General features: G+C 53.4%; 1 protein-coding gene and 1 long non-coding RNA gene across 4 annotated transcripts; one reads left to right on the top strand and one right to left on the bottom strand.

The window, feature by feature from the left end:
* Positions 1 to 38: 38 nt before the first annotated feature.
* Positions 39 to 22,488, top strand: FAM234A (family with sequence similarity 234 member A). 3 transcript variants are annotated; one of them, XM_086691768.1, is made up of 13 exons: positions 39 to 406; positions 645 to 756; positions 13,100 to 13,400; positions 16,596 to 16,712; positions 17,016 to 17,207; positions 18,209 to 18,339; positions 18,904 to 19,036; positions 19,306 to 19,435; positions 19,789 to 19,929; positions 20,259 to 20,334; positions 20,562 to 20,723; positions 21,200 to 21,302; positions 21,394 to 22,488. In XM_086691768.1, exons 3-13 carry the CDS (start codon positions 13,133 to 13,135, stop codon positions 21,603 to 21,605), a joined length of 1,665 nt encoding a protein of 554 aa, XP_086547894.1. In that variant the 5' UTR covers positions 39 to 406; positions 645 to 756; positions 13,100 to 13,132; the 3' UTR covers positions 21,606 to 22,488. The 3 variants fall into 3 exon arrangements, with proteins under 3 accessions (XP_086547894.1, XP_086547893.1, XP_086547895.1); XM_086691767.1 differs by lacking the exon at positions 645 to 756; XM_086691769.1 differs by lacking the exon at positions 645 to 756 and having other exon boundaries at positions 39 to 410.
* LOC147573262 (uncharacterized) lies at positions 4,483 to 18,229 on the bottom strand. Its single transcript, XR_015245352.1, has 3 exons — positions 17,742 to 18,229; positions 12,056 to 12,199; positions 4,483 to 5,444 (listed from the first exon to the last, which is right to left on the bottom strand). It is a non-coding gene; the product is annotated as an uncharacterized LOC147573262 (long non-coding RNA).
* Positions 22,489 to 24,190: the final 1,702 nt, after the last annotated feature.

Genomic DNA, 24,190 nt, shown 5'->3' with positions numbered 1-24,190 from the left:
GGAAGTGACGTCCGGGGGCGGGACTGAGGCGTGCGCCAGCAGGTGAGTGAGCGCGGCCTCGTCCTCCTCGCGCGTGCGCGCGGTGGGGCTCGCGCGGGGCCCCGCCTCTTCGCTCGCGATCTCACCTCTCCACCTCGGCGATCGGGCCCCGAGAGACTGCAGCCCAGAGGGACCCTGCCCACGCTGTGGCCCGCCTCTCTCAGCATCGGGCCCACGCGTGTTCGTGCAGCGGTGTGGGTGGAAAGGCTGCCGCCGGAGCCAGCCAGCCCTCCAGTCCTCCCCCCAGCGGGTCAGCAGGTCCGACTCCCGCAGCCCGGGCTTCAGTGGCCGTCAGCTCAAGCCCCAGTTTTCCCAAAGACAAGATTTGCTCCCAGTAAGAAACTGCCCGTCCCACGTTGGCGGCACAGTAAGTAAGCCAGCCTTTACTGTTTGCGTTACTGAGGGTGCTGCATCGGTTGCCTGAATATAATTAAAAATACGAAAACAGAATGGGCGTGAGAATTCTCTCACCAGAGTCAGAAATCCCCTAGGTCCTCTCATCAGGACCTGCCTGTTAGACCGGCAAAGTAACCCAAAGCTCAGCTGACATCTACCCTTGTATGGGGGAGGTCACTCACCCAGACCCCGTCTGTCTTACTGAACAGAAGAAGCAAAGCACAGTTTGAAACGGAAAAGGGCACTGCGGCTGTGAAAGAGTTCCTTGCTGCCCTGTGAACCGACTGGCGGTGACAGTCTGACCTTGAGCACACTGATCGGGTATCAGAATAGGTCATTGCAATTACTTTCGGGTGCTGTTAGAAACCGTGTGATTTCAGCTAAGGAGCTTGTGTTATGCGCTCACCTCCACGCAGTGGCTGGCAGTGTCTTTTCGACGCCACCACCGGATTGCCCCACTTCCTTCACTGGAAGGATCTCACGGGGACCATGCAGTTAGAGCAGCTTCTATTAACAAATACTGAGTGCCTGTTGGGTGCCCGGCATTGTTCTAGGTGCTGAGGGTGTAGCCCTCGACAAAACAGAATTCCTGCCCTCAATGAGCTCCATTTCTACGGAAGGATACAGATAATAAGCGAAATATAGAGCATGCTAAAGACAAAATACAGAGCAGAGAAGGATGAAATGGAAGTGCCCCGACTATCAAGTGGATGTTTGTGTGTTTTACCCGTTCTCTGGTCCTTTTTTGCACTGATTAGAACGCTTGTCCTGCCTGGTGTGGCAGTCAAAGGAAATAAAATCCGCCTTAGAGTTCGGGAAAAAGGCTGCTCTGTGCTATTTTCCGGACAAACTATAAAAATTATTTTGTGTAATAGTTACTTGTCCGAAATGCAGAGAGGTGTTCACCCTTAACTTACACTTAGGAGGCACTGTGAACTGTGCTGAATCGCTTTAAAAATCTGTGCGGTTGTGAAGGAAGGGACCTGTGTGTGGAGGCTTGTGCGCGCTGACCGCATATGCTGTGATACATTTGCCTTTATCCAGGAACTGTGACCTTAAAATTCGTTCTCATTATAAGATGAGTGAGGGCCTGTTCTGGGTTTTCAGATTGCTTACTTGCTGAAGAGAGGAAATACTTGTTCATCTGTAAACAACAGAACACTGGAGCTGTCATTGTCTGGCTTCTGCTTGGCTCAGCCAAACATTCCATGCTGCCTGGCTGGATATTGTGGGTGCCTTTCAAATGCCTCATGCTGAACTGCTGCCAGAATATTTGGCCCACTCTTGGCCATGACACAGGCTCCCTAATGGGAAAGACGTTCGTAAACGACTTGTATGTCTAACAAGCAGCTTTACGGACACTTGCTATAGAGTTGGTTAGCGATCACAGACCCTGAAGCCTCTGCAGAGATGGTCCCTGAAATACAGAAGACAGTCGTGCTGCATTACCGCCTCTTCTGGCCCAGGGACGGGGCCCACAAAGAGCTCCCATCCCATCTAACTGACCTTTGCTGCATCTACCGTGTGTTTGTACGGCGAGTGCCACAGAGCCTTCCGGCCCTAGAAGGTTCTCCGTCTGCCTTGGGGGCATCGTGAGTGCTCTGGGGTGGAAGGCGGCTAACCCGGATCAGTGGTGCTCACATAGAACTTCCTAAGGCTAGACGCTGGTCTAGCTGGGGCTTGGAGAGACGGGGCTTCCCAGGCAGGAGGACCAGTGCATGGGAAGTGTTGACAATCAGTAACCCTTCCTGGTCAAGTCACAGCACAAGCCAAGAGGGCAAAGGCAGTTCACAAGCCAGACAGCACAAAGGCGCAGTGAATATGTGACGAGATACAGAATATTCTGTTCTGTATGATTCTTACCTTTAAGATAATCTAACGGAGGGTGCTTGGGTGGCTCAGTCGGTTAAGTGTCCGAATTTGGCTCAGGTCATGATCTCATGGTTTGTGAGTTCGAGCCCCACGTCGGGCTCTGTGCGGACAGCTCGCAGCCTGGAGCCTGCTTCGGATTCTGTGTCTCCGTCTCTCTCTGCCCCTCCCTGCTTGCACCCTGTGTCTCTCTCTCAGAAATAAACATTAAAAAGAAAAAAAAATTTTAAGATAATCTAATGGAGCGTGAATTAGGGCAAGAGGGCCCTAGCAGAAAGACATGAATGTACTGTACTCCCACCCAGACTTTAAGAGCAAAAAATCCTAGTGATACAGTGGTGGGTGATCTTTCAGTTTCTTTTAAGCCATCCATTTTACAGATCCTTTCAGTTTCTGTGACTGGTGAAGCTAGATGGTAAAGTCAATCTATAATCAGAGCTTTTCCCCAAGTTTTCCCTACATGTTTTCTTCATTTAAAAAGCTCATCTGAGGTGCCTGGGTGGCTCAGTCAGTCGAGCATCCAACTCTTAATTTCAACTCAGGTCATGATCCCGGGGTCATGGGATCAAGCCCCTCATTGGGCTCTGCACTGACAGTGTGGAGCCTGCTTAGGAATCTCTCTCTCCCTTTCTCTCTGCTCCTCTCCCACACGGGGGCTCATTCTTGCTCTCTTTCTCTCTCAAATTAAAACAAAACAAAACAAAACAGAACAAAAACTTATCTGTTCCCTCGAAGCCTCTCCTCTGCTCTCTGAAATGCATTTCTCTCTCTCTCTTTCTCTCTCATTGTTTAATGTGCCAGGACACTTTCTTCCTCTTGTTTTATTTATTTAAGTTTGCAGATGCCCTTGATTAAAATAATGTCCCCTTTGTAAAATTGTCACGCTAGTGAGGGTGAGTAACGGCAGAAGGAGATACTCTTCTGAGTGATGGGTGGCATGCGTTTGGCTGTGCTAAGTTATGGGCAAATGGAAGTGGCCCTCACTCTTCCTCATTCCCTCGCAGAGACAAAACTGTAGTACCAAGTTATTCTCAAAATTCTCCTATAAAACCAAAGTTAGGACTTTAAGACATGCAGTTAAAAACTAAACAAAAATTTTACTTAGTTTAAAACGATTTTTTAAGTGCACCAACTACCTTTTAGACGTGAAGCAGAAATCAAGAGTTGGGCGCTTAACCTACGGAGCCACCCAGGCGCCCAAGCCCTTGCTAGAATTTTAATGCTTTCTTTGTCCATTAAAAAAACAATTAGGGTGAGACTTTTGTAATTTCAGTTTGCTTTGCTCTCTGACTCAGCAAACTGTTCCTAGAGAAAGAGCCTTTGCAGGATAAGGAGGCGCCTTTTCTGCAAATACTGTAGAATTTGTATTTCCTGCTCCCTTGAAATGTTGATGATCTGCCTGAACTGTTGTTTGACTTCATTCTTCCCTGTGATCAGAGTTTCCACCTGGATGGAAAGCCCGTGTTCAGGTGGAGGACAGGGGTGGCGGCCACGGTGGCCTTGCACAGACACACCCACAGTGGCTCCCTGGAGCCACGAGAGTGATGTGTGGGAGAAACCAGACATGTTCAGGTCACTCCAGGCTGTCCTAGAGTACCTTCTTCCTTGACGTGTCTCATATTGATACATTTTCTTTTTTATCTCTCACATTTCTCTTCGTTGCTTTGCTTTTTACTTGAAATTAAATTAAAAAGTAGGATTGTAGTTACCATTGATAACTCAGAATTTATGGGAGAAAATTCCAGTCAATGACAGTCTCAAAAATACTGTGAGTCATTTTCTGTTTTCTGTCCTCAGGATCACCAACTTGTTAGAAGTAGCAGAAAAGAATATTGGATGCAAATGAGATAAAGATGCAGATCTCTTTTTGTGTTTTTAATGTTTATTTATTTTTGAAAGAGAGAGACAAAGTGTGAACAGGGGAGGGGCAGAGAGAGAGGGAGACAGACTCCGAAGCAGGCTCCAGGCTCTGAGCTGTCGGCACAGAGCCTCCGATGCGGGGCTTGAATCCACGAACCGTGAGATCATGACCTGAGCCAAAGTCGGACGCTTAACCGACTGAGCCACCCAGGTGCCCAACAGCTTTTATTTTAGATAAAAGGGTCTTAATTCCATTTTGGTAGCTGGAAAGTGTTCATTTCATTTCTCTCTCTCACACATACGCACACAAACATGGAATGTTTTCCTTTTGAATTTATTGAATTGGTGCTAACGTATGTTAACAGTCCCCAAGGACTTCCCTTCTGCTTCTCACATTTAATTTCACTAGCGTATAGATGAACATTTTGACCCCAGGTGGGACTTGGCAGAGGCCTCTGCTAAGTGGGTGTGGTTATTTAAAACCCCTCAGTCTGTGCTAGCAAATGAGAAAGAGAGAGGGGGGAGAGAGAGAGAATCCCAAGCAGGCTCCATGCTGTCAGCACATAGCCCAACACTGGGCTCAGACTCACAAACCGTGAGATCATGACCTGAGCCGAAATCAAGACTTGGACACTCAAATGACTGACCACCCAGGCACCCCTCTTATTCTCTCTTTATGGGGAATTTAACAACAGAAGTTGCATTTTGAAAAAGGGAAAAAAAACCTGGAGTTCATAGACATACATAGTTTGGGGAGAAATCTTGGGTGCTTTATTTTTCAGTCTGTTCAGATCAGGGTGGCACTTTGAGCCACTTCTCCTACTTAGGTTGTGACCAGGTGTCCCACAGTGCCCCAGACTCCGAGCTGGGAGGGAGGAGGTTTGTCCTTCTAAGTGGGCCCCTCGGCTCCAGCGTTGTCCTCGGCGCTCCATAGGTGACACGCAGACCCTGCCCGGCACTGCCTGCCGGTGCTTTGAGACTTCTCTGCTGACCCTGCTCCTAAAGGCAGGCCAGAGTGAGTACACGCTCTGCGGAGTCCGGAAGCTTCTCTGCTTCCAGCAGAGAAGAATCTTGTATTCCCAGATCCTCCACCAGATCTCTGTTCGCCCTGCAGGTTCTCCAGGTGGCGGAGGGCTGAAGGCACGTCTGTGTCAGGGGAGGGTGCAGGTATGCAGTAAGACGAGGCTGAAAGCCAGGTGGGGCGTCCGGTTGGGGTAAGACTGCATCGAGAAACACTCTGTTCTTTCCTTTGAAAGTTTTCTCCTTCTGCACAAGAAAGACTGAGAAGTGTACAGAAGTCATAGGAAAGTGCAAAGTACTCACTCTGGGACCCCACCCATACGTCATGTTAGGATTACACTGGGATTGAGAAACCTTTTGGCTATTGGCTTATGCCTGATTTTAATCTTCCAGAGTGCACACACTCTTTCTTTCTTTTCTTTTCCACACCCCCTTTCTGAAGCAAGCCTTTGTGTGCTGGGTGGAGGATACAGGATACTCAGCAGCGAAAACTCGCGTCCTTTGGGCACTTACATTGTCACTATGTTGTTGGGCTTTCATGACCCTTACGAACTCCGGCATTTGCTTTGTGCTCTGCGTGTTTGGGGGAACCTCTGTAAGTGAGTTAGGCTGAAGAACTACACGTATCTTCCTCTGCCACTGTGGGAAGGGAGAGGGTTGCTTGCGGTGGTTTTCAGAAAGCTGGGCATTATTTTGTTTTGTTTTTGTTTTTGTTTTTTTAGGGCATTGTCTTGAAATAGAGAACTGTGGCAGGTCAGAGATTCCGCTGTTGGATCAGAGGCACCGCAGAACTCCACTGCTGTTGACATTCCACCAAAACCAAACCAAACAAAGCACAGAGACTTCCCTGGCGTTAGAACAAAAGAGCTCCGTGTAAGGGAGCTTAGAGGCGTCACCACGGCCGCCTGTGGGGAAGCTGGCTCTTCCTCTTGGCGTGTATGATGCTCTGACCCCCGCCTTCTTGCCAAAGGCTTTCTTTTTTTAACTGTTTGTTTTGAACTAATTATAGACCACAAAATGTTACAAAAATCATGCAGAGTCGTCCTCATGCCCTCCAAAGGTCTTACATAACTGAACAGTTATCAAAAGCAGGAAATTGACCTTGGCACAAAGCACTTAGCTAGGGTGCAGACCTCACTCCCGCCCGTCTCACCAGTTTTTACATGCACTCATTTGTATGTGTGTCTGTGCGAATTTTTATCACCAGTAGGTATTTGTGCAGCCAACAGGACAATCCAGATATAGAACTGACCCATCAGGACAAAAGACTCCCAGACCACTGCTCCATACCTGCTCCCCCATCCCTTCGTAGTCAGCCAATTTCTGCACGAGGCGGCTGTGCCTGTGCTGTGCCCTAGAGACCCCAGCTCAGCTCCAGGGTTCTAGAGGCGGAGAGCTGCTGGATGTAATTTACTGTCATTTCCTGAAAGAGTCGATAGTGGGGTTATCCTCCTCCATCTGTCCACCTCAGCTGTTTTTAGGTAAATAAACTTACATTATTGGGTTGGGTATGTGGTCCCTACTTAGTTTTCTCTGAAAGAATGGAAACCTTCAGAGAAGGATCACAGTATCTTTTATTTGTTAATGAAGTGGTTTTTTTTTTTTTTTAAGTTTATTTATGTAGAGAGAGAGAGAATGTGTGTGTCTCCAAGCGGGGGAGGGGCAGAGAGGGAGGGGTGCCGGGAGAGAAAGAGAATCCCAAGCTGACTCAGCACTATCAGCACAGAGCCCGACATGGGGCTCTATCTCATGAACCATGAGATCATGACCTGAGCCGAATTCAACAGTGGGACACTTAACCCACTGAACCACCCAGGTGCTCTTGTTATAAAGTATCTTTAATTTCACTGGGACAAAGTCTTGGAACTCTATTAATGATTAAGAAAAGAAGAAGAGGGGCGCCTGGGTGGCGCAGTCGGTTAAGCGTCCGACTTCAGCCAGGTCACGATCTCGCGGTCCGTGGGTTCGAGCCCCGCATCGGGCTCTGGGCTGATGGCTCAGAGCCTGGAGCCTGTTTCCAATTCTGTGTCTCCCTCTCTCTCTGCCCCTCCCCCGTTCATGCTCTGTCTCTCTCTGTCCCAAAAATAAATAAAAAACGTTGAAAAAAAAATTAAAAAAAAAAGAAGAAGAAAGAAATTGTTCAGAGTAATCCAAGGGAGCCGGTGGTTGATACAGGAACATTCAGCGACTGCTTGCTCTTACAGAGATGGCAGCTGGAGCCGGTTCAGCCTCGAGTCATGAAGGATTGGGTTGGAATGTCCCGGGACATTCCAGCCAGGTGGTCCCATCACCCTGCACTTGAACCCTCCATTCATAGCTGCTTGTGTTTCCTCTGCATTGGCCCCAGCCCTACCGACACCCGTTCCATACGAAGCCTTTTGAATTTTCAAAGACGTCACAAGGCAGAATTTAAATCTCACTTTTCAGGACTGTTTATTATTGATCCCAGTATAAACATAACCCTTGTAACCCTTTGCTCAAGGTGAGGCCTTGGTGTTGCTCACAGTGTAACAATGTCGTCAGGCAATGAGGTGGCTCAGCCTAGGACTAGGTAGCCCACATGTAACATTTTTGTGTTACTTCTCCACATTTGAAAGAAGTTTTTCCTTCCAGATACCAGATAGGGTTTGTTCTCTTTTTCTGTAGGACTTTGTGCCGTGTGTGCCTGCTGCCATCTCCAGGCCTCTCTGGGGCCCCGGGCGAAGGCATGGGGGAGGGGAAGGGCACCTGCGATGCTGGAAAGCCCAGCCTGAGACGTGCAGAGCCGATGGTTTGAGGGGTGCCCAGCCTGTCTTGGGAGGAGCCCACGGTGAGGGGCCATGCGGTGTCCGGGGGCCAGGGAGCCTTATCCCAGCTGGACCGCTCCCGTGGCCGTGGTCTCGTTGTGGTCTTGGGCACCTGGTGTCCCTGGATGTCCACTCATGTCCTGAACGTGGTTCTCCAGTCTTCCCATCAATCTGGGTACAGTCCAATCTCTTTTCAACAAAGTGCCTTTCTATCTAAATTTGCTAAGATCTCTTGAGCAAGGAAGAAGCTTGCAGACACAGAGGCTAGGTAATACGGCCAAGGTGCCCCAGATAGGGCGTGAACCTCCAGGTCCAGCCGCTCCGCTGGACTGTGCCCTTCCTCGTGACTTAAATCAAGAAGAAAGAAATTAATTCTTTTATTTTGGTGCTAATAATCTTTCTCTTTTTTTAAACTATCATACTGGTTTTATTTTTGTTATTGACAACATGCACAACACTGGAATTGTGTTATTATTTTACTTAATGTCCATAGATATGCACTAAAAATGTTTACATTTAAGAAAAATCACACATTATGTAAGTCCTATGTAAACATAACCCCTTTTCAATATGTTTTCCTGCTTTGTTTCACACATAAATAGCAGTTTACAAAGTTATAAAACTATCCGTTTTTTTAATTTTTTTAATGTTTATCTATTTTTGACAGAGAGACAAAGCATGAGCAGGGGAGGGGCAGAGAGAGAGGGAGACACAGAACCCAAAGCAGGCTCCAGGCTCCAGGCTCCAAGCTGTCAGCACAGAGCCCAACATTGGGCTCAAACTCATGAGCCATGAGATCATGACCTGAGCCAAAGTCGGACGCTTACCTGACTGAGCCACCCAGGTGCCCCAAAACTGTCAGTTCTTACGGCCCAAAGTACATACAGGTTCTGGAGCATGACAGAATGTTCTCTTTATGATTATGATTTGTTTTGTTTTGTTTTGTTTTGAGAGAGAGAGAGAGAGCATGAGCAGAGAGAGGGGCAGAGGAGAGAGAGAGAGAAAGAGAGAATCCCAAGCAGGCTCCATGCTTAGCATGGAGCACAGTGCAGGGCTCAATCCCACGACCCTGGGATCATGACCTGAGCCAAAGTCAAGAATCGGACACTCAACTGCCTGAGCCACCCACGAGCCCCCTCTCTTTATGATGATTTCATAACTAGCAACATGTACTGTTACAGTGCTTATCTCAGTCCAATGACTTATAATCAACCACAAGAGGTTATTGAGCCAGTATCACCAATAATAGACCCATCAATGCACTTGCTGAAAGATACACGTGTTTAAAAAGTTAAAACAGGGGGTGCCTGCGTGGTCAGGCAGTTAAGCATCTGACTCTTGATGTCAGCTCACGTCATCGTCTCGTGGTTTCATGAGTTCGAGCCCTGTGTTGGGCTCAGCACTGACAGTGTAGAGCCTGCTTGGAATTCTCTCTCTCTCCCTCTCTCTCTCTGCGCCTCCCCAACCCCTCAAAATAAATAAATAAACTTAAAAAAAAAAAGGTTTTTAAGGGCACCTAGTTGGCTCAGTTGGTGGAGTGTGTGACTCTTGATCTCAGGGTCGTGAGTTAGAGCCCCATGTCAGACACAGATTACTTTAAAAAAAATAAAAAGTCAAAATAGTCAAATGGCTACATTTTAAAAACAACAGCAGAGAAAGCTGCTGTTTGTTTGTTTGTTTGTTTGTTTGTTTTATGTAGACAGAGCTGGAGAGGGGCAGAGAGAGAGAATCCTAAGCAGGCTCTGTGCTGTCAGTGTAGGGCCCAACGTGGGGCTTGAACTCATGAACCGTGAGATCACAACCCAAGCCGAAATCAGGAGTTGGATGCTTAACCTATGGAGCCCTCTAGGCACCCCAGTTTCAGATCAGTTTTGTGCCCTTGCACATGTCTTAGTGGCTGGTTCAGTTTTAGACGCCAACATCTGTCATTTCAAATGATGCTTCCCACAAAAATGTCTCCTACAGCTGCTTCCCTAGCCCACAGCGGTACTGGTTTACTCCCAGCTGAGCCTCTGGGGAGGGGAGCTCACCTCTGGAAGCCCTGGGCTCCTGTTCCCGCATCTCTGATGCACGGCCAGGTTGTAGATGCCGACAAGAGGCACATCACCCGACCTCCTGTTACTGGTGACCATATGGAGGGTTTTTTCCCTTTCTGCTTCTAAGTCTTGTCACGGAAACAGGCAGTGGTGTGGGGGAAATGTGTGTTCTTTCAGCTGGGCTCCCAATCAAAAGCCAGGTCATTGAGAAAATGACAATATTCCCTCTGTTCTTGCCATGAGATGCACCATTTGGTCTCATTTAGCAACGTAAACCATGCAGGGGAAATAAGGGAATAGTCTGGGCTTAGTTTCCACATAATTTTCGGATTTATCACTCGGCTCTTCTAACCAACTGAGATAACAGGCCAACTGCTCCAGTCACATTTTAAAAACACACTTTATGCCTGACAGTGCACAGAATATTTCTGGAGGGAGCCATAAGAAACCAGTAGCACGCTTCCCCTCAAGCCTGAGGGCCGCGGAAGGGAGTGAGCTTTATACTTCTGCACCTTTCGGAGATGTATCATGTGTATTTACTGCTGACTTAAAACCCCAAACAACATCTGTAATCATTGTTTGCCACTGTCTTCTGTTGTTAGTCTTAGGGACCCCTGTGGCTTAGGGATTCAGAGACTGATCAGGGAAGAAGCAGTCCAGCCTCCTAGGCTGGGGTCTGCATCTGGATTTGCTCTACTGAAGCTTACCAAGAATTCCAAGGAAAAGAACGCCCAGAAAACAGCGTCCAGCAACGTGGTTGAAGGGAGAAGTCCTTCCCCCTTTGCTGTGCTTTCCCTCCAGGCTGGCAGTGGGAGGTGGGGTCTCCCTCTGCTTCACGGGCCAGAAGACAGGAGACAACATCTCATTGTCACCAGTGGCAAAAGGGAGTGACCAGAGCCAGAGAAAGGCAGACTTCGTGGCCAGTGCTGCTCCACTTGGCTGCTCTCTGGGATCTCCTGCATAGCATTTAACCACAGCTCCTGCCTGGAGCCACTGCCCAGATTGATTTACTCGGGGTGTGGTCGGGGTGTGGCATCAGGATTGTGAAAGTGGTTCTCAGGTGGAACCACGGCCAAGAACCAGGGCCAGGGAGGACCTGCGTCCCTCAGCCAGAGCATGTCACCAGCGGCTTCACGCTCCTTAGTCGCCTGGGCTCCGGAAAGCAGTTTCCCTGGGCAGACTGGTCAGCAGTCGGGCCCATGGCTGTCCAGAGGCTCCTCCCACAAGGTGGGTCTGGGAAACCAGGGCTGTAGGCTGGGTGTGAGTAGTTGTGTCACTCTGAATGGAGGCCTCGCTCTTACATAGTCTTGGGGTGCCTTCCCACTGTGCCCTGCTGGACACCCTGCTTCTGACAGATAAGGGCAGCTACAGCTCAGAGACCCTGAGCTTCCTGCCCTGTGTGTTGAAGCTCTGAAGTAAGAGAACGTCACAGATAGAGCTTGTAAAATGGAGTATTTTAGCATTCTGATCTCTCATTCGGTTTTCTGTCCTTTGCCAAAGGAATGTGTGTTGTAAATGCGTCCACTATCCTTCCCTTGCAGACACAACATCTAGATCTTTCCCGAAGGTCAGGCCTGATCCCAGGTTCTGCTTCCGCTCTTTGCCTAGCTACTCCTCCAGACGCTCCTGCCCCACTCCCCCACCCCATGCCAGCCGCTTGCGTTTAATGAGGTCTTTGGTCATGAGTCATTGTTTGATTCTCTTGTGTCCAACTCATTACCTTGGACAGGCACACCTTTTCTGACTTCCAAGACCTTAAAAGTCATGTCTCTGCGCTAGGGAGAATGCACACAGATTCGTTTGGTTTCCTTTTTAACTTGTGGTAAAACACACTTAACGTTTAACACCTAGAACTTACCATTAGTGACATGGAATACATTCACAGTGTTTTGCAGTCATGGCCACCGTTTTTATCACCCCAGTGGGAAACCCTGCACCCACTAGCAGTCTTCCCCTGTTTGCCTGTCCCCAGCCCTGGTACCCAGCCATCTCCTTTCTGCCATTATGGGTTTGCCTGTTGCGAACAATTTCACGTAAACGGAGTCATACCACGTGCCGAGTGTGGAGTCTGGGCACCTCACGGAGCCTCGATGTTTCCAAGGTTCATCCATGTTGCCACAGGCGTCGGTGCTGATTGCTTTTTACCGCCGAAGACTATTCCATTGTGTGGATTTGCGCGTTTGCTGCATCCATCTGTTGAGGGACATTAGGGTTGTTACAAATAACGAAGCCATGAACACTTGTTTACAAGTTTTTATGTGAGTCTGGTTTCGGTTCTGTTGGGTGTATACCTACAAGTGGCATTGCTGCATCATAGGGTAATTCTGTGTAGACGTCTGAGGAGCTGTCAGACTGTTCTCCACAGTAGCTGCACCGGGTCCCACGTTCTCCACATCCTCACTGACACTTGTCATCTTCCTTTTCCTTTCTTTTTTAATGTTTACTTATTTATTTTCAGGGAGAGAATGCGGGAGTGGGAGGGGCAGCGAGAGAGAGGGGGAGAAAGAGAATCCCAAGCAGGCTCTGCGCTCAGCGTGGAGCCCGGTGCCGGGCCCGATCTCATGACTGCGAGATCACGACCTGAGCTGGTATCAAGAGTTAGATGCTCAACGGACTGAGCCACCCAGGCACCCCTCTCTCTCTCTCTCTTTTTTTTCTTAATTAAAGCTACCCCAACCTTCCCACATAGGCCACCATTTCCATCGATACCTCAGGCTGGTGGGAGGCAGGTCGGGCGTGCCCAGACCTGCGCTGGCCAGGCTTGTTAATGTGTGACACATGGGTTTACTATTGTCAGCCTGGCCCCAGCCCCGCCCTGCCCTCCCTGGGCTTGCCGCGGCGTCAGCAGGCAGGAGACACTGGAGTGTGAGGGGTGAAAGTTTTCCCTGCCCGCTGGCTCCACACAACCGGTCTGCCAATTAAAGATTTTCTTGGGTGGCATTTGTGACACCCTAAACATTCGTGGAGCTTTTGTTTCTTGGGCCGGTGGCCCGCAGTCACGGCTGCAACCGGGCTGAGAGGCCAAACGCAGCGGAGCCCCGGACGGCTGTCCGGTGCGGCAACCTTTTGACTGTCCCTGTTTTGTTGATGCAGTGACCAGGAGTGGCACTCTGGGATGTGCACGCGATGATGGGCAGCAAGGACTTAGAAGCTGAAATCCATCCCTTGAAGAACGAAGACAAGAGGTTGCAGGAGAATCTGGGAAGCCAAACGACAAAGGAGGACAACCTGAAAGGCTTGCCTCGGCAGCCCGGCCTCTCCGGCTGCCGGACAGTGGCGTTTTTTCTTTCACTGTTTGTCTGCCTTTTTGTGGTGTTCGTGGTCTCGTTCATCATCCCCTGTCCGGACCGGCCCGCGTCCCAGGGGACATGGAGGGTCTACTACAACGCAGCAGGTGTGCCTGGGAGTGGGCGGAGGGGAGCGTTGAAGTCCAGGGTGGCCTGCAAGCAAGAATCAGCCCGAAGCGGCTGCCAGTCCCGCGTCCAGGTTTTTCTTGGGACCGTAAGGCCTGTAGAGCAGCCTCTCGGCAAACGTGGGGCACCACCCTGGCAGCGTGGTGGCCTGCTCTCCTTTTAGGAAGGATGGGTTGGGTCAATCAAGGAAAGCCGCCCATTTGGTTACATTTTGGAATTTTTAAAAATTAATAAAACAGCACCGGGCAGCACAGATAGAGGGGAGGCCGTGGTGAACTGAAATCCGCAGATCTGGGAGTCGGGTCTCCTGAAGCGCTCCGGCTAACTTGCGGGCGGCTGAGCCGGATCCAGCACACTCGGTGTCTCTCATGAAATCCACAGTGTGGAATCGTGGCCTTTATGAAAAGCCATCGAGTCAGCCCCACTCGACACTCTGCCTCATCTCACAGTGGGGGTGCCTGCAGTGTGCACACGAGTGGGCACCGCCGAGGCTCCGTGACCGCGGCTGGGGGCGGAAGAGGGGGTTTCTCATCTAACCCCCACAACCCGTTTTATTCAGGTTTCATGCTTCATTTTGAGAAGGAGGAATAATGTATGTCTCTGTGTTTATTTTTGCAGCTTTTGTTGAGGTATAATTTATATGTCAAAAGATTCACTTGTTTTAAGTATAGGACTCAGTGATTTTTAGTCAATTCACAGAGCACCTGTGCACCTATCAGCACATTCCAGTTGTAGCAGATTTCCGTCATCCCGACAAGATTTCTTGTCCTCCCCACTCCCCTTCCCCCAACGTAGGCAGCCACTGTTCGCTGTCTGTGTCCACACACTTGCCTTTTCTGGATACTTCACGTGAACAAAGCCACTAGACCTGTATCTGGGAGCCTGGCCTCCCGCACGGAGACAAGTCTGTCCCCCTATTCACGGCATGTCCCCCTGTTCTTTCTGGTGCTGAGCAGGGCTCCTCCATGGGGGTGGGCCGCATCGTTCATCTGTTCACCCATTGGTGGGTATTGGGTTGTTCATCGTTTGGCTTTGCTAACGCTGCCGTGAACATTTACGGACAGTCTTTGCACAGACACGTGTTCTCATGTCTCTTGGGTAGGTTGCTAGAGGTGAAACTATTGACGCTGATGGTAAGTTCGTGCTTAGCTTTCCTGGTAAATGTCGAGCTGTATAATTATATCGGGCTGGAGAGGATTCTAGATTCTCCACGTCCTTGATAATACTCGTTGTTATCTGCCTTTCTGGTTCCAGCAGAGGGTATAAAGTGGTGTCCCGTCGTGGTTTTAATTTGAATTTCTCTCGTGACCAACGATGCTGAGCACCTCTTCACAGTGTGTCTCCCATTCTTGAATCTTCTCTGGTATACGTCTATTCAAATCTTTTGCTCATTTAAAAGACAGGATTTTTTAATTTTTGAGTTATACAAGTTCTTTATATATTGTAGATGCAAGTCTTTTATGAGATACATGATCTGCAAATATTTGCAACCAGTCTGTGGCTTGTCTTTGCACTTTTGTGAAGGTGTCTTCCAAAAAAGCACAAAAGATGTAAATTTTGATGTAGTCAGGTGTATATTTTTTATTATGGATCATGCTTTTGGTGCCAAGAACTCTGCCTAATTTAAAGCCGTGAAGGTTTTTTTTCCCTGTATTTTCTTCTAGATACTTTATAGTTTTAGCCTTTCAACTTAGGTCTCTAGTCCACTTTTCCCCCTAAAGTTTATTTATTTATCTTGAGAGAGAGAGAGCGAGAGAGAGAGCGAGCATGCGAGCAGGGGAGGGGAAGAGGGAAAGGGAAAGAGAGAATCCCAAGCAGGTTCCACATTGCTGGCATGATCACAAACCTTGAGATTATGACCTGAGCCTAAGTCAGACACTTAACCAACTGAGCCACCCAGGTGCCCCTTTCCAGAAGTTCTAATCATCTCAACAGAAACTCTGTACATACAGTATTTTCCCTTTTGTATCTGGCTGCTTTCACGGAGTCTAATGCCCTTCGAGCTTGTCCGTGTCGTAACAGGTGTCAGAATCTCCTTCCATTTTATGGGAGAATCTTATATACTGTGTGTGGACTGCATCTGGTTTATCCCTTCTTCTCTTGGTGGACACTTGGCATGTTTCCACCTGGTGGCTGCTGTGAGTAATGCAGTGAACTTGGCTGTGTGGGAATCGAGTCCCTGTTGTCGGTTATTTTGGGTAAAAGTATGAGGTAGTGTCTCCTTATGGTTTTGATTTAATTTCCCTAATTGCTGCTGATGTTGAGCATCTTTCGGGTGCCATGGCTATTTCTCTCTCTTCTTAGGAGACATGTCTCTTTGAGTCCTTTGCCTGTTTTTACACTGGGTTGTGGAGTCACAGGAGTTCTCTCTCCCGGGTATCAGTCCCTCATCAGATATCTGATTTGCAAATATTCTCTCCCACTCTGTGGGTTGCCTTTTCACACTCTTGCCAGTGTCCTTTGATGCACAGAAGTTCTAAATTTTGATGAACTCCAATTTGCCTAATTTTTCTTTTGTTGCCTGTGCCTTTGGTGTCACATCCAAGAAATCATTACCAAATCCAGTGTCATGAAGACTTTTCTCTATGTTTTCTTCTAGGAAGCTCTTAAATTTAGGTCTTTGATCCATTTGGAGTTCATTCTTGTATACGGTGTAGGATAAGGGCCCAGCTTCATTCTTTTGGTGTTCGATTTGAGTCCTTGAACGAAGGGAAGACCTAGACCCTTACGAGTAGTGGGGTGCGGACTCCTGGACCCCAGACTGATGTCGGGAGGGATTCCTTCCTGAATAAAAGGTGTTCAGAGGACGCATGTGTGCACCCCAGCGTCCTGCTGATGCCTGACATTTCATCTGTCGTGTTCGTGAAGGACACGTGTGCTCGGAAGAAGCCGCTGCTCTTATGGCGGCCTCATGCTGGCAGGTGCTAACTGGTGCCAAGCCTCAGGGAGCACAGAAGTAGGTCGAGCCAGGGGCGTGCAGCTGGCTCAGTTGGAAGAGTGTGCGACTCTTGATCTTAGGGTTGTGAGTTCAAGCCCCAGCCCATGTTGTGTGTAGAGATGACTCAGGAAAGAAAAGAAAAATTAAAAAAAAAAAAAGAAGTGAGTCATGTCAGACTTGGCCTGGCCTTTACACCGGGCACGGCCTGAGGACTATACTCTGTGGTTTTCTTTCTCAGTCACCTATGACTTTCTGGCTACAGAAGACATAAACAGGGACAGGATCCAAGACGTTCTCTTTCTGTATAAAAATACCAACAGCAGCAACAATTCCAACCTGTCCTGCGCTGACGAAGGTAACTGTTTTTATCTGAAAAAGGAGGAACTTGCTGTGGGTGGAGGGATCCTCCCCCCTTTGCCATCTTTGAGGAAAACAGATGGTGGCGTTTCTGTAACCCGGCACGTTGCCCTTCCCAGCAGGACTAGGAGGAGACAAGGGGGCAGCCCTGGTCCCAGCACCCTGGCCTCCGTGCGGCTCCTGACCCCATGGGGCCAGCACTAGGGTCCCCGTGAGCCCAGTGGTAGCGGCCTGGGCCCGGGAGTGGGGTGTGGGGAAGAGGGCCTGTCGCGCCCCACAGAGTTGGGTCTCTCCCCTCCAGGCTTTTCTTCCCCCTGCACCTTTGTGGCCGCTGTGTCAGGGGCCAATGGCAGCGTGCTCTGGGAGAGGCCCGCAGCCCAAGACGGCGCCCTTGTGCAGTGTGCTGTCCCACAGCCACAGGGCGGCAGGACATCGTCTGCCTGCATCCTCGTGGGCAGACCCAGTTCCTTCGTCGCTGTGGACGTGTTCACAGGTAGGCGGCTCCGCACGGGAGGTCCCACACCAGGCAGCCCTCAGGAGGTTCAGCCGTGTTCTCGGGGCCAGTGGGCGGGATAGGGAAGACGGTTTCCAGAGTGGGAGGGAGCCTCCGTGGGGACACCGCCTCCTGGCAGTCAGGCCCTGCTACCCTGATGTAGCCGTCACGTTTCACCCTGTCTTGGCACCTCCTGGTTCAGTCTTGCCAGGCCAGCAGAGACGGGGAGCTCAGAGGGGCTGCCCTTCGCAGCACCCAGGCCAGCGCCTGGGTTGAGCCCACAGGGGAGGTCCTGGCCTCCCAGGGCTCTGGATGCACGGTGTCTGTACCCGGGCCTTAATGTAACAGGTTGTGGTTAGCCCCATCCCTCACCGGGGTCTTCTGGAATTCTGCGCCTTGACACTAGATGTGCTGAGCATTAGCATTTCCCTTACCAGTTGTGGTTTTGAGGGTATAGAGGAAAACAAAGAGCAGCCTGGAAAACTTTAAGGACAGAGGAATTCGTCTTAAGAAAGAGCGTGGACAAGATTGTACCTGGGTAAGAAAGAAGCTGTTCTGTCAGAGCTGGGCTTCTGTGGGTCCAGCCATAAGCACGCACCTTCCTTCTCTGCCTCCTGTGCGCAGGCGCCTTCATGGAGGCCAGGGGTCCACCTGTGATCCCAGCGGTAGTCAGGGGTCCTGAGGCGCTTGGGAAGTGTCGAGGTCAAGCCCTGTCCATCCAGGCGGGAGGGTCAGGATTGGCCTTCAGATGTTCTAGAACCAAACGTGAGAAGACATGGATGAAAAACAAAGGAAGACGGAGCTCTTTGGTTCCAGAAACAATGCTTCTGACACCCTGGTGCGTGACCGCATCTTGGACAGCCAGTGGTGTGCACGCTGCACTTGCCTTTGGCTTCCCACCGGCGGGCGTTTCTGTTTCTCCGTGTGGGTGCTGTGCGACTGCCAGGATGAGGCAGAAGGGGATTTGGAGGCCAGCGCTCAAGCGACATGTTTGGTTTTAGGGGAGACCCTGTGGAGCCACCCCAGTAGCTTTGGAGGGAACGCTTCCATCCTGAGCTCTTTACTCCGACTGCCCGACGTCGATGCTGACGGGGCTCCAGACCTGCTGGTTCTCACCCAGGAGGAGAAGGAGGTACCGCTCCCCCCACCAGCTGGCTCACCGCGGCCCACTCACCATCAGGCCTCTTCTCTGCCCTTGGTCCGCTTTCACTTTTTTTTTTTTTAATTTTTTTTTTTTAACGTTTATTTATTTTTGAGACAGAGAGAGAGAGACAGAGCATGAACAGGGGAGGGGCAGAGAGAGAGGGAGACACAGAATCGGAAGCAGGCTCCAGGCTCTGGGCCATCAGCCCAGAGCCCGACGCGGGGCTCGAACTCACGGACCGCGAGATCGTGACCTGAGCTGAAGTCGGACGCTTAACCGACTGAGCCACCCAGGCGCCCCGGTCCGCTTTCACTTCTTGGCAGAACTTGGGTCTGACCATTGGTCAGGGGCCTCACTCAGGGCCCTGTGCTCTTGGTACCTGCCGACTGGCCAGCTGGGGCGGCTCTGTCCCTGTTGGGCAGCTTCTGGGCCTTCCCAAGAATGGCAGAGCCATTTGGACCAGTGCAGCCTCGGGGGTGGGGCCCTGTAGGCTGGCATGGGGCTGCCAGCGTCTCCCAGGAAGGTTTTACCCCCCTCTCCTCTGTGTTACAGGTTAGCGGCTACATCTATTCAGGCAGCACTGGTCACCAGATTGGCCACCGAGGCAGCCTTGGTGTGGGTGGGACCAGTGGCTCCCTCCTCCATGTCACCAGGATGGGTGCTCACTACATCCTTTTCCCTTGCGGTATGTCGTGCCTGCCGTTTCCAGGACTGTCCCTCTCACGGAAGCCACGCCCCTCTGAGAAAGCAGATTGGGGGTGGGGTTGGGACCGTGGGGAGGCATATCAACTCCTACCCTTACAGGAGAGACACGAGTTGGTCACTGACAGGCTCAGAAACCAGAGGGTCTCCGCACCCAAGGCTCAAGGAGGACACCTGTGTCCCGGCAGCAGGGCTCGTGAGGGGACTCCTTCCTGCCAGCAGCAACTCGAGGCACTTCTGTGTTTCCAACAGCAAGCTCCCTCTGTGGTCGCTCTGTGAAGGGTCTCCATGAGACGGTGACCGGGAGAGGGAGCCCACTGAAGAGAGACCCGCTCTGGGAGGGCATGCTCAACGCCACCACCCACGGGCTGCTTTGGCGCAGGTTGGTCTGGGTGGCGGATGGCACAGGTGGTCCCGTCCCAGTGCTTGGAGCCGTCGAGCAGGCCAAGGGGCGAGGCCCTGCCTGGTGCTGGGCTCCAGGGCTGCCCTGGGCTCAGACTCAGGAAGCGGGCCTACAGCATCTCAGAAAAGGCCAATGGGAAGGTAGGTCCCCGACAGTGGGCTCACCCTCATCTCTGTACACAGCCAGGGTCTTGACTCCTCTTAAACCAGAGAAGCAGGGAGCGTGGGCTGAGCCGGGAGCTGGAGAGACTCAGCCCAGCAAGCAGCCCGTGGGGGTGGGTCCTGCCTACCTCTGTGTCCCAGCCGCATGCCTCTGGCTCTCTCCTCCCTTAGCCCTGGAGCCATCCGCTACCTGATGACCGTTCCAGGGAAAGTGGGTGAGGACCTGCTCCTCGTGAGTTCAGAAGCCTGTGTGCTGTTGGACGGGCAGGAGCTGGCACCCAGGTGGATCTTCAGCGCAGCCCGGGTCCTGAGGTACAGCGTCTTTCTCCAGGAACCGCGCAGCGATTGCAGGCCAGGCGCGCTCAGCCTGTCCCTTGGTTGCAGCCCTGGGACGAGGCCTGCTGTTGGTGGGGGGATGCCTGTGTGCTTCTGCCCAAAGCCTCTTGCCCATCACCTGGTGACACTGTGTCACCCCTCTTGCACTGGAGGAGCCGGTGCAGTCCTTTCAGCCCTGGCCTCAGCCTCCGTGCTGGCCCTGGTGTGGGCAGGTGTGGCCAAGGGGAAGACCGGGGGGTATACCAGTGCCCGGGTATTTCCTCACAGAGGTCCTGTGCGAGCTCTCCTGCCCTGTCTTCTTGCAGAAGACCCATCCTTGGCTACTACAAACCTGACACCTTGGCTGTGGTCATTGAAAATGGAACCGGCATTGACAGACAGGTTGGCTGCACCTGCTTTCGAGGCCCCACCTTTGTTCATAGTTGAGGGACGTCAGTCTGCACAGCCCACGGGGCCGCTCTGGAAGACTGAGCCGGAACAGGAGAGGCCTCAGCGAGATACCTTGGTGGCCCTCGGGGAGTAGCTCCTCCGGGGCTGGCCTAGCTGGGGCCCGTGGGCCTGTGCAAGCCCCACCCGCAACCCTCTACACTGTCCCCCTCCCACCCTAGATCCTGCTCCTGGACCTCAGCACGGGGGCCGTCCTGTGGAACCAGGCCCTCCCGGGCCTCCCCGGGGACCCGCAGTCTGCCAGCCTGCCAACTGCAGACCACCGCTCAGCCTTCTTCTTCTGGGGTCTCCACGAGCTGATGGGCACCAACCAGACAGTACAGGTGGGGCAGGCGCAGAGGGGACACGCCCATGCCAGGGCCAGAGACCAGAGGCCAGGCTTGGGTGCTGCCTTGAGGCACCTGGGAGCTAAATGGGTGGCTGCATGTGCACACATAAATAGAAGCCATGGGACGGTGGGTGGGCCACAAAGGAGGCCAGGGCCGGCGTCAGCCTCAAGCAGGTGACGGGGATTGGGGAAGAAGCGGGGGTACATCAAGGAGGGCAGGCGCAGATTTCCAACCAGAGCATTCCTGAGAAGGATCAGGGTCAGGTCAGAAGAAAAGGAACGGAAGGTGGGTGCAGAGTGGAGGACCCTGTGGACACAGCTCTGGGCAGGGTCACTCTGTCACGGTGTCCTGTGACGGCAGGCACAACATGGCCCGGCAGTGAGCCAAGGACGCTTAGTTTCTCCGATCTGGCGCTGGTGACAGCCACGGGCCTCATCGGCTTCACGCTCCATTGCCGTTTCTTGCTCTAGGAGCCCGGAGACACCCAGCACAGCCTGTACATGTTCCACCCCACTGTGCCCGGCGTCCTGCTGGAGCTGGCCAACATCTCCGCCAACATCGTTGCCTTCCAAGGTGAGCGCGGCCTCGTGTGGGCCGAGGGCCTGCCTCCTGCCGGGTCTCCTCTGGCCGGTCCTGATTGCCGCGACGGCTGTGTCTCCTGTAGCGGTCCTGTTTGAGCCAAGCCGCCACGCTGCCTACGTCCTCCTGACGGGCCCCACTCGCCAAGACGCTCCTGGCGTGGTCTCTGTAGCCAAGCACAAGGTGCGGGACCTCGTCCCGAGCAGTAGGGTGGTTCGCCTGGCCGAGGGCGGGCCTGACAGTGACCAGGCGGTCCGGGACCGGTTCTCCCGCCTGCGGTACCGCAGCGAGGCCTAGACGCCTGGTGGCCAGCGAGGTGCGAGGGGCTCCAGCTGCTGAGATTAAACACCGTGGGACATCGGTCTTTCGCTCGGTTTGCACGCTGACCCCTCTCGTCTCCGTCGTGCCCAGGGACGTGCGTGGGTGAGGGGATGGCCGGGCCTCTCCCTCATGCGCCGCACACCACGTCCCCGCAGGTCCTCGCTCTGCCCCACTGGGGTCTTGCTCATGGCCGGCTGCCTTCACCGTGGCCTCTCTGGGCTGCCTTGGGCACAGCTGGGCCCTACAGCACCACTCTCACTTGTCCACACCTGGCTGGAGGGGCCGGGGCTTTGGGAAGAGCCCCAGCCTGCAGAAGTCCCCTCCCTCGTCCCATCTGCACCCACCCTGTCTGCACATCTCCCTGGGGCCTGCGGTGGCCTCAGGGCAACAGCCAGGCCCTGAGGCCATTCCAGCTTCTGGCCTTTCTCAGAGCAAAGGGGGGGCTAGACTCTGGTGTGGTTGGTGGACACTTGCCCTGGGGGCCCCTTTGACAGGCCCGTGAGGAATGGGATGCCTTGGAGCCGTGAGGCTGGCCTGCTGCTCATGGACGCGCTGAGGGGCATTTTCACCCCTGTGCTGTGAATGTCGCGAGGAACCGGCCGTAAGGCCCACACTGGGGTCAGTCTGTACCCTCTCAACACACACTGGAGCTGCTTGTCCCTCGGGGGTCCCTACACCCCTGGCCAGTGCCTGGCCTCCTCCTGGTGCTCAGAAGTCCTTGGCCGGCAGTGTCACCTGATGCAGGACTCACCTCTGTGCCTTGCTGTGCCCCAGGCCTACCGCGGTGCTGTGTGGGGCTCAGTGTGCCCTGATGACCCTGAGTACCACCGGAAGAAGCCGGAATAAATGATTTGCACTGAGAGCATGCGCCTCATGTGTGTCTGCTCCAAAGGGGTGAAGGGGATTTGGTGCTGGTCAGGCTGCTGGATCACGGAAGAGGTGGGGGACCCTCTACCCGGTTCCCGTCCAGATCAGCAGTGGGGACACGAGGAGCTTTGCTTCTTGGCCTCTAAGTGCAGCTCAGGTTTGAAGACCCCTCCCTGGTCTCTCCAGTTCAAGTCAGGAACCCAGCCTGTGGACGTGGATATGCCCCCAGCAGGACAGGCAGGGTCCCCTGAGCACCCCTGTGTACTCCAAGGGCAGCTGTGCAGGCAGCAGGAGCCTGGGCAGGGGGGGCTTCAGGGAGACACCGCTCTGGAACCGAGGTGAGGGCGCTTATCCGAGAATCCTGCGGGAACCTCCTGTGTGCACGTAGGTATGGAAAGCCCCGTTTCCCAGCTGCACAGACAGGAGCCTGGGAGGGACAACGCGGGGGGCACCCTCTGCCACGGAGCAGGCCCCTCGTTGCGGAGAGAAGCCGCCCAGTCCGCACAGCCTCAGGCCCCGCAGGGTTGTGGTGGCAAGTCCGCGGACAAGAATCCCCGAGAGTGGTGCAGGGCTGGGGGCCGCCCGCAGCAGTGCCGGAGGAGCCTGAGCGGGAGGGACCCCCGCCCACCCCCCACCCCCCACCCCCACCCCCACCCCCGCAGGTCCCGGGGCCGGGGGCAGGGGTTAGGCGCGGGCTCCAGGAGAGGCCCGCACTGGGGGGCATCTCGCTCCACGGACTTGTGCCTCCGATCGCTCTGGGGCCCTGACCCACGCCAGGCTCCCTGGGACTCGGGCCTGGCCAGGAGTTGCTGACCGGCACCAAGGGCCCGCCCTCCCCACTGGAGCACTCGGCCATCCTTGTCCTGCCAGAGCACGGACGCCGTTCCCCACCGTCTCCTCTGAAGACCCCCGAGTCTGCGCCTGAGTCCTCTGCTCCCGAGTCCTCTGCTCCCCACGTGGGACCCTGCGTGCCGACGTCTTTGACGCCTGGACATTCCCCCCCCCCCCCCCCCCCCCGTCCCCCGCCACTGCCCGTCTCGCAGACACCTCATGCGCCACACGCCTCACGGACACGCCCCACGCACACGCCTCACCGGGTACGCCTCTCTGACACGCCTAACCGGCACCCTCACGGACACGCGCCACTTACACTCCTCACCGACACCCTCGTGGACACGCCCCACGCACACTTCCCACCGACACGCCTCACGCACACGCCCCACCGACACGCCTCACAGACACACCTCGCGGACACGCCCCACCGACCTACCTCGCGGACACGCCTCGCGGACACGCCCCACGCACACGCCTCACCGGGTACGCCTCTCCGACACGCCTCACCGGCACCCTCACGGACACGCCCCGCGCACACGCCCCACCGACACGCCCCACGCACACGCCTCACGGACACGCCCCACGTGCACTCCCCACGGACACGCCTCACCAGGTACGCCAAACCGGCACACCTCATGGACACGCCCCACGCGCACTCCCCACGTACACGCCTCACCGGGTACGCCTCTCCGACACGCCTGACCGGCACCCTCACGCACACGCCCCACGTGCACGCCCCACCGACACGCCTCACCGGTACTCTCGCGGACACGCCTCACGTGCACGGCCCACGTACACGCCTCACCAGTACGCCTCTCCGACACGCCCCACCGACACACCTCACGGACACGCCCCACGTG

Source organism: Puma concolor, chromosome E3 (genome assembly GCF_028749965.1).
Source record: "Puma concolor isolate L17-30 chromosome E3, mPumCon1.1.hap2, whole genome shotgun sequence".
In the NCBI taxonomy this organism is placed as follows: Eukaryota; Metazoa; Chordata; class Mammalia; order Carnivora; family Felidae; genus Puma; species Puma concolor.
The sequence above is the reverse complement of the archived record's forward strand: the minus strand, read 5'-3'. Positions and strand labels throughout refer to the sequence as shown.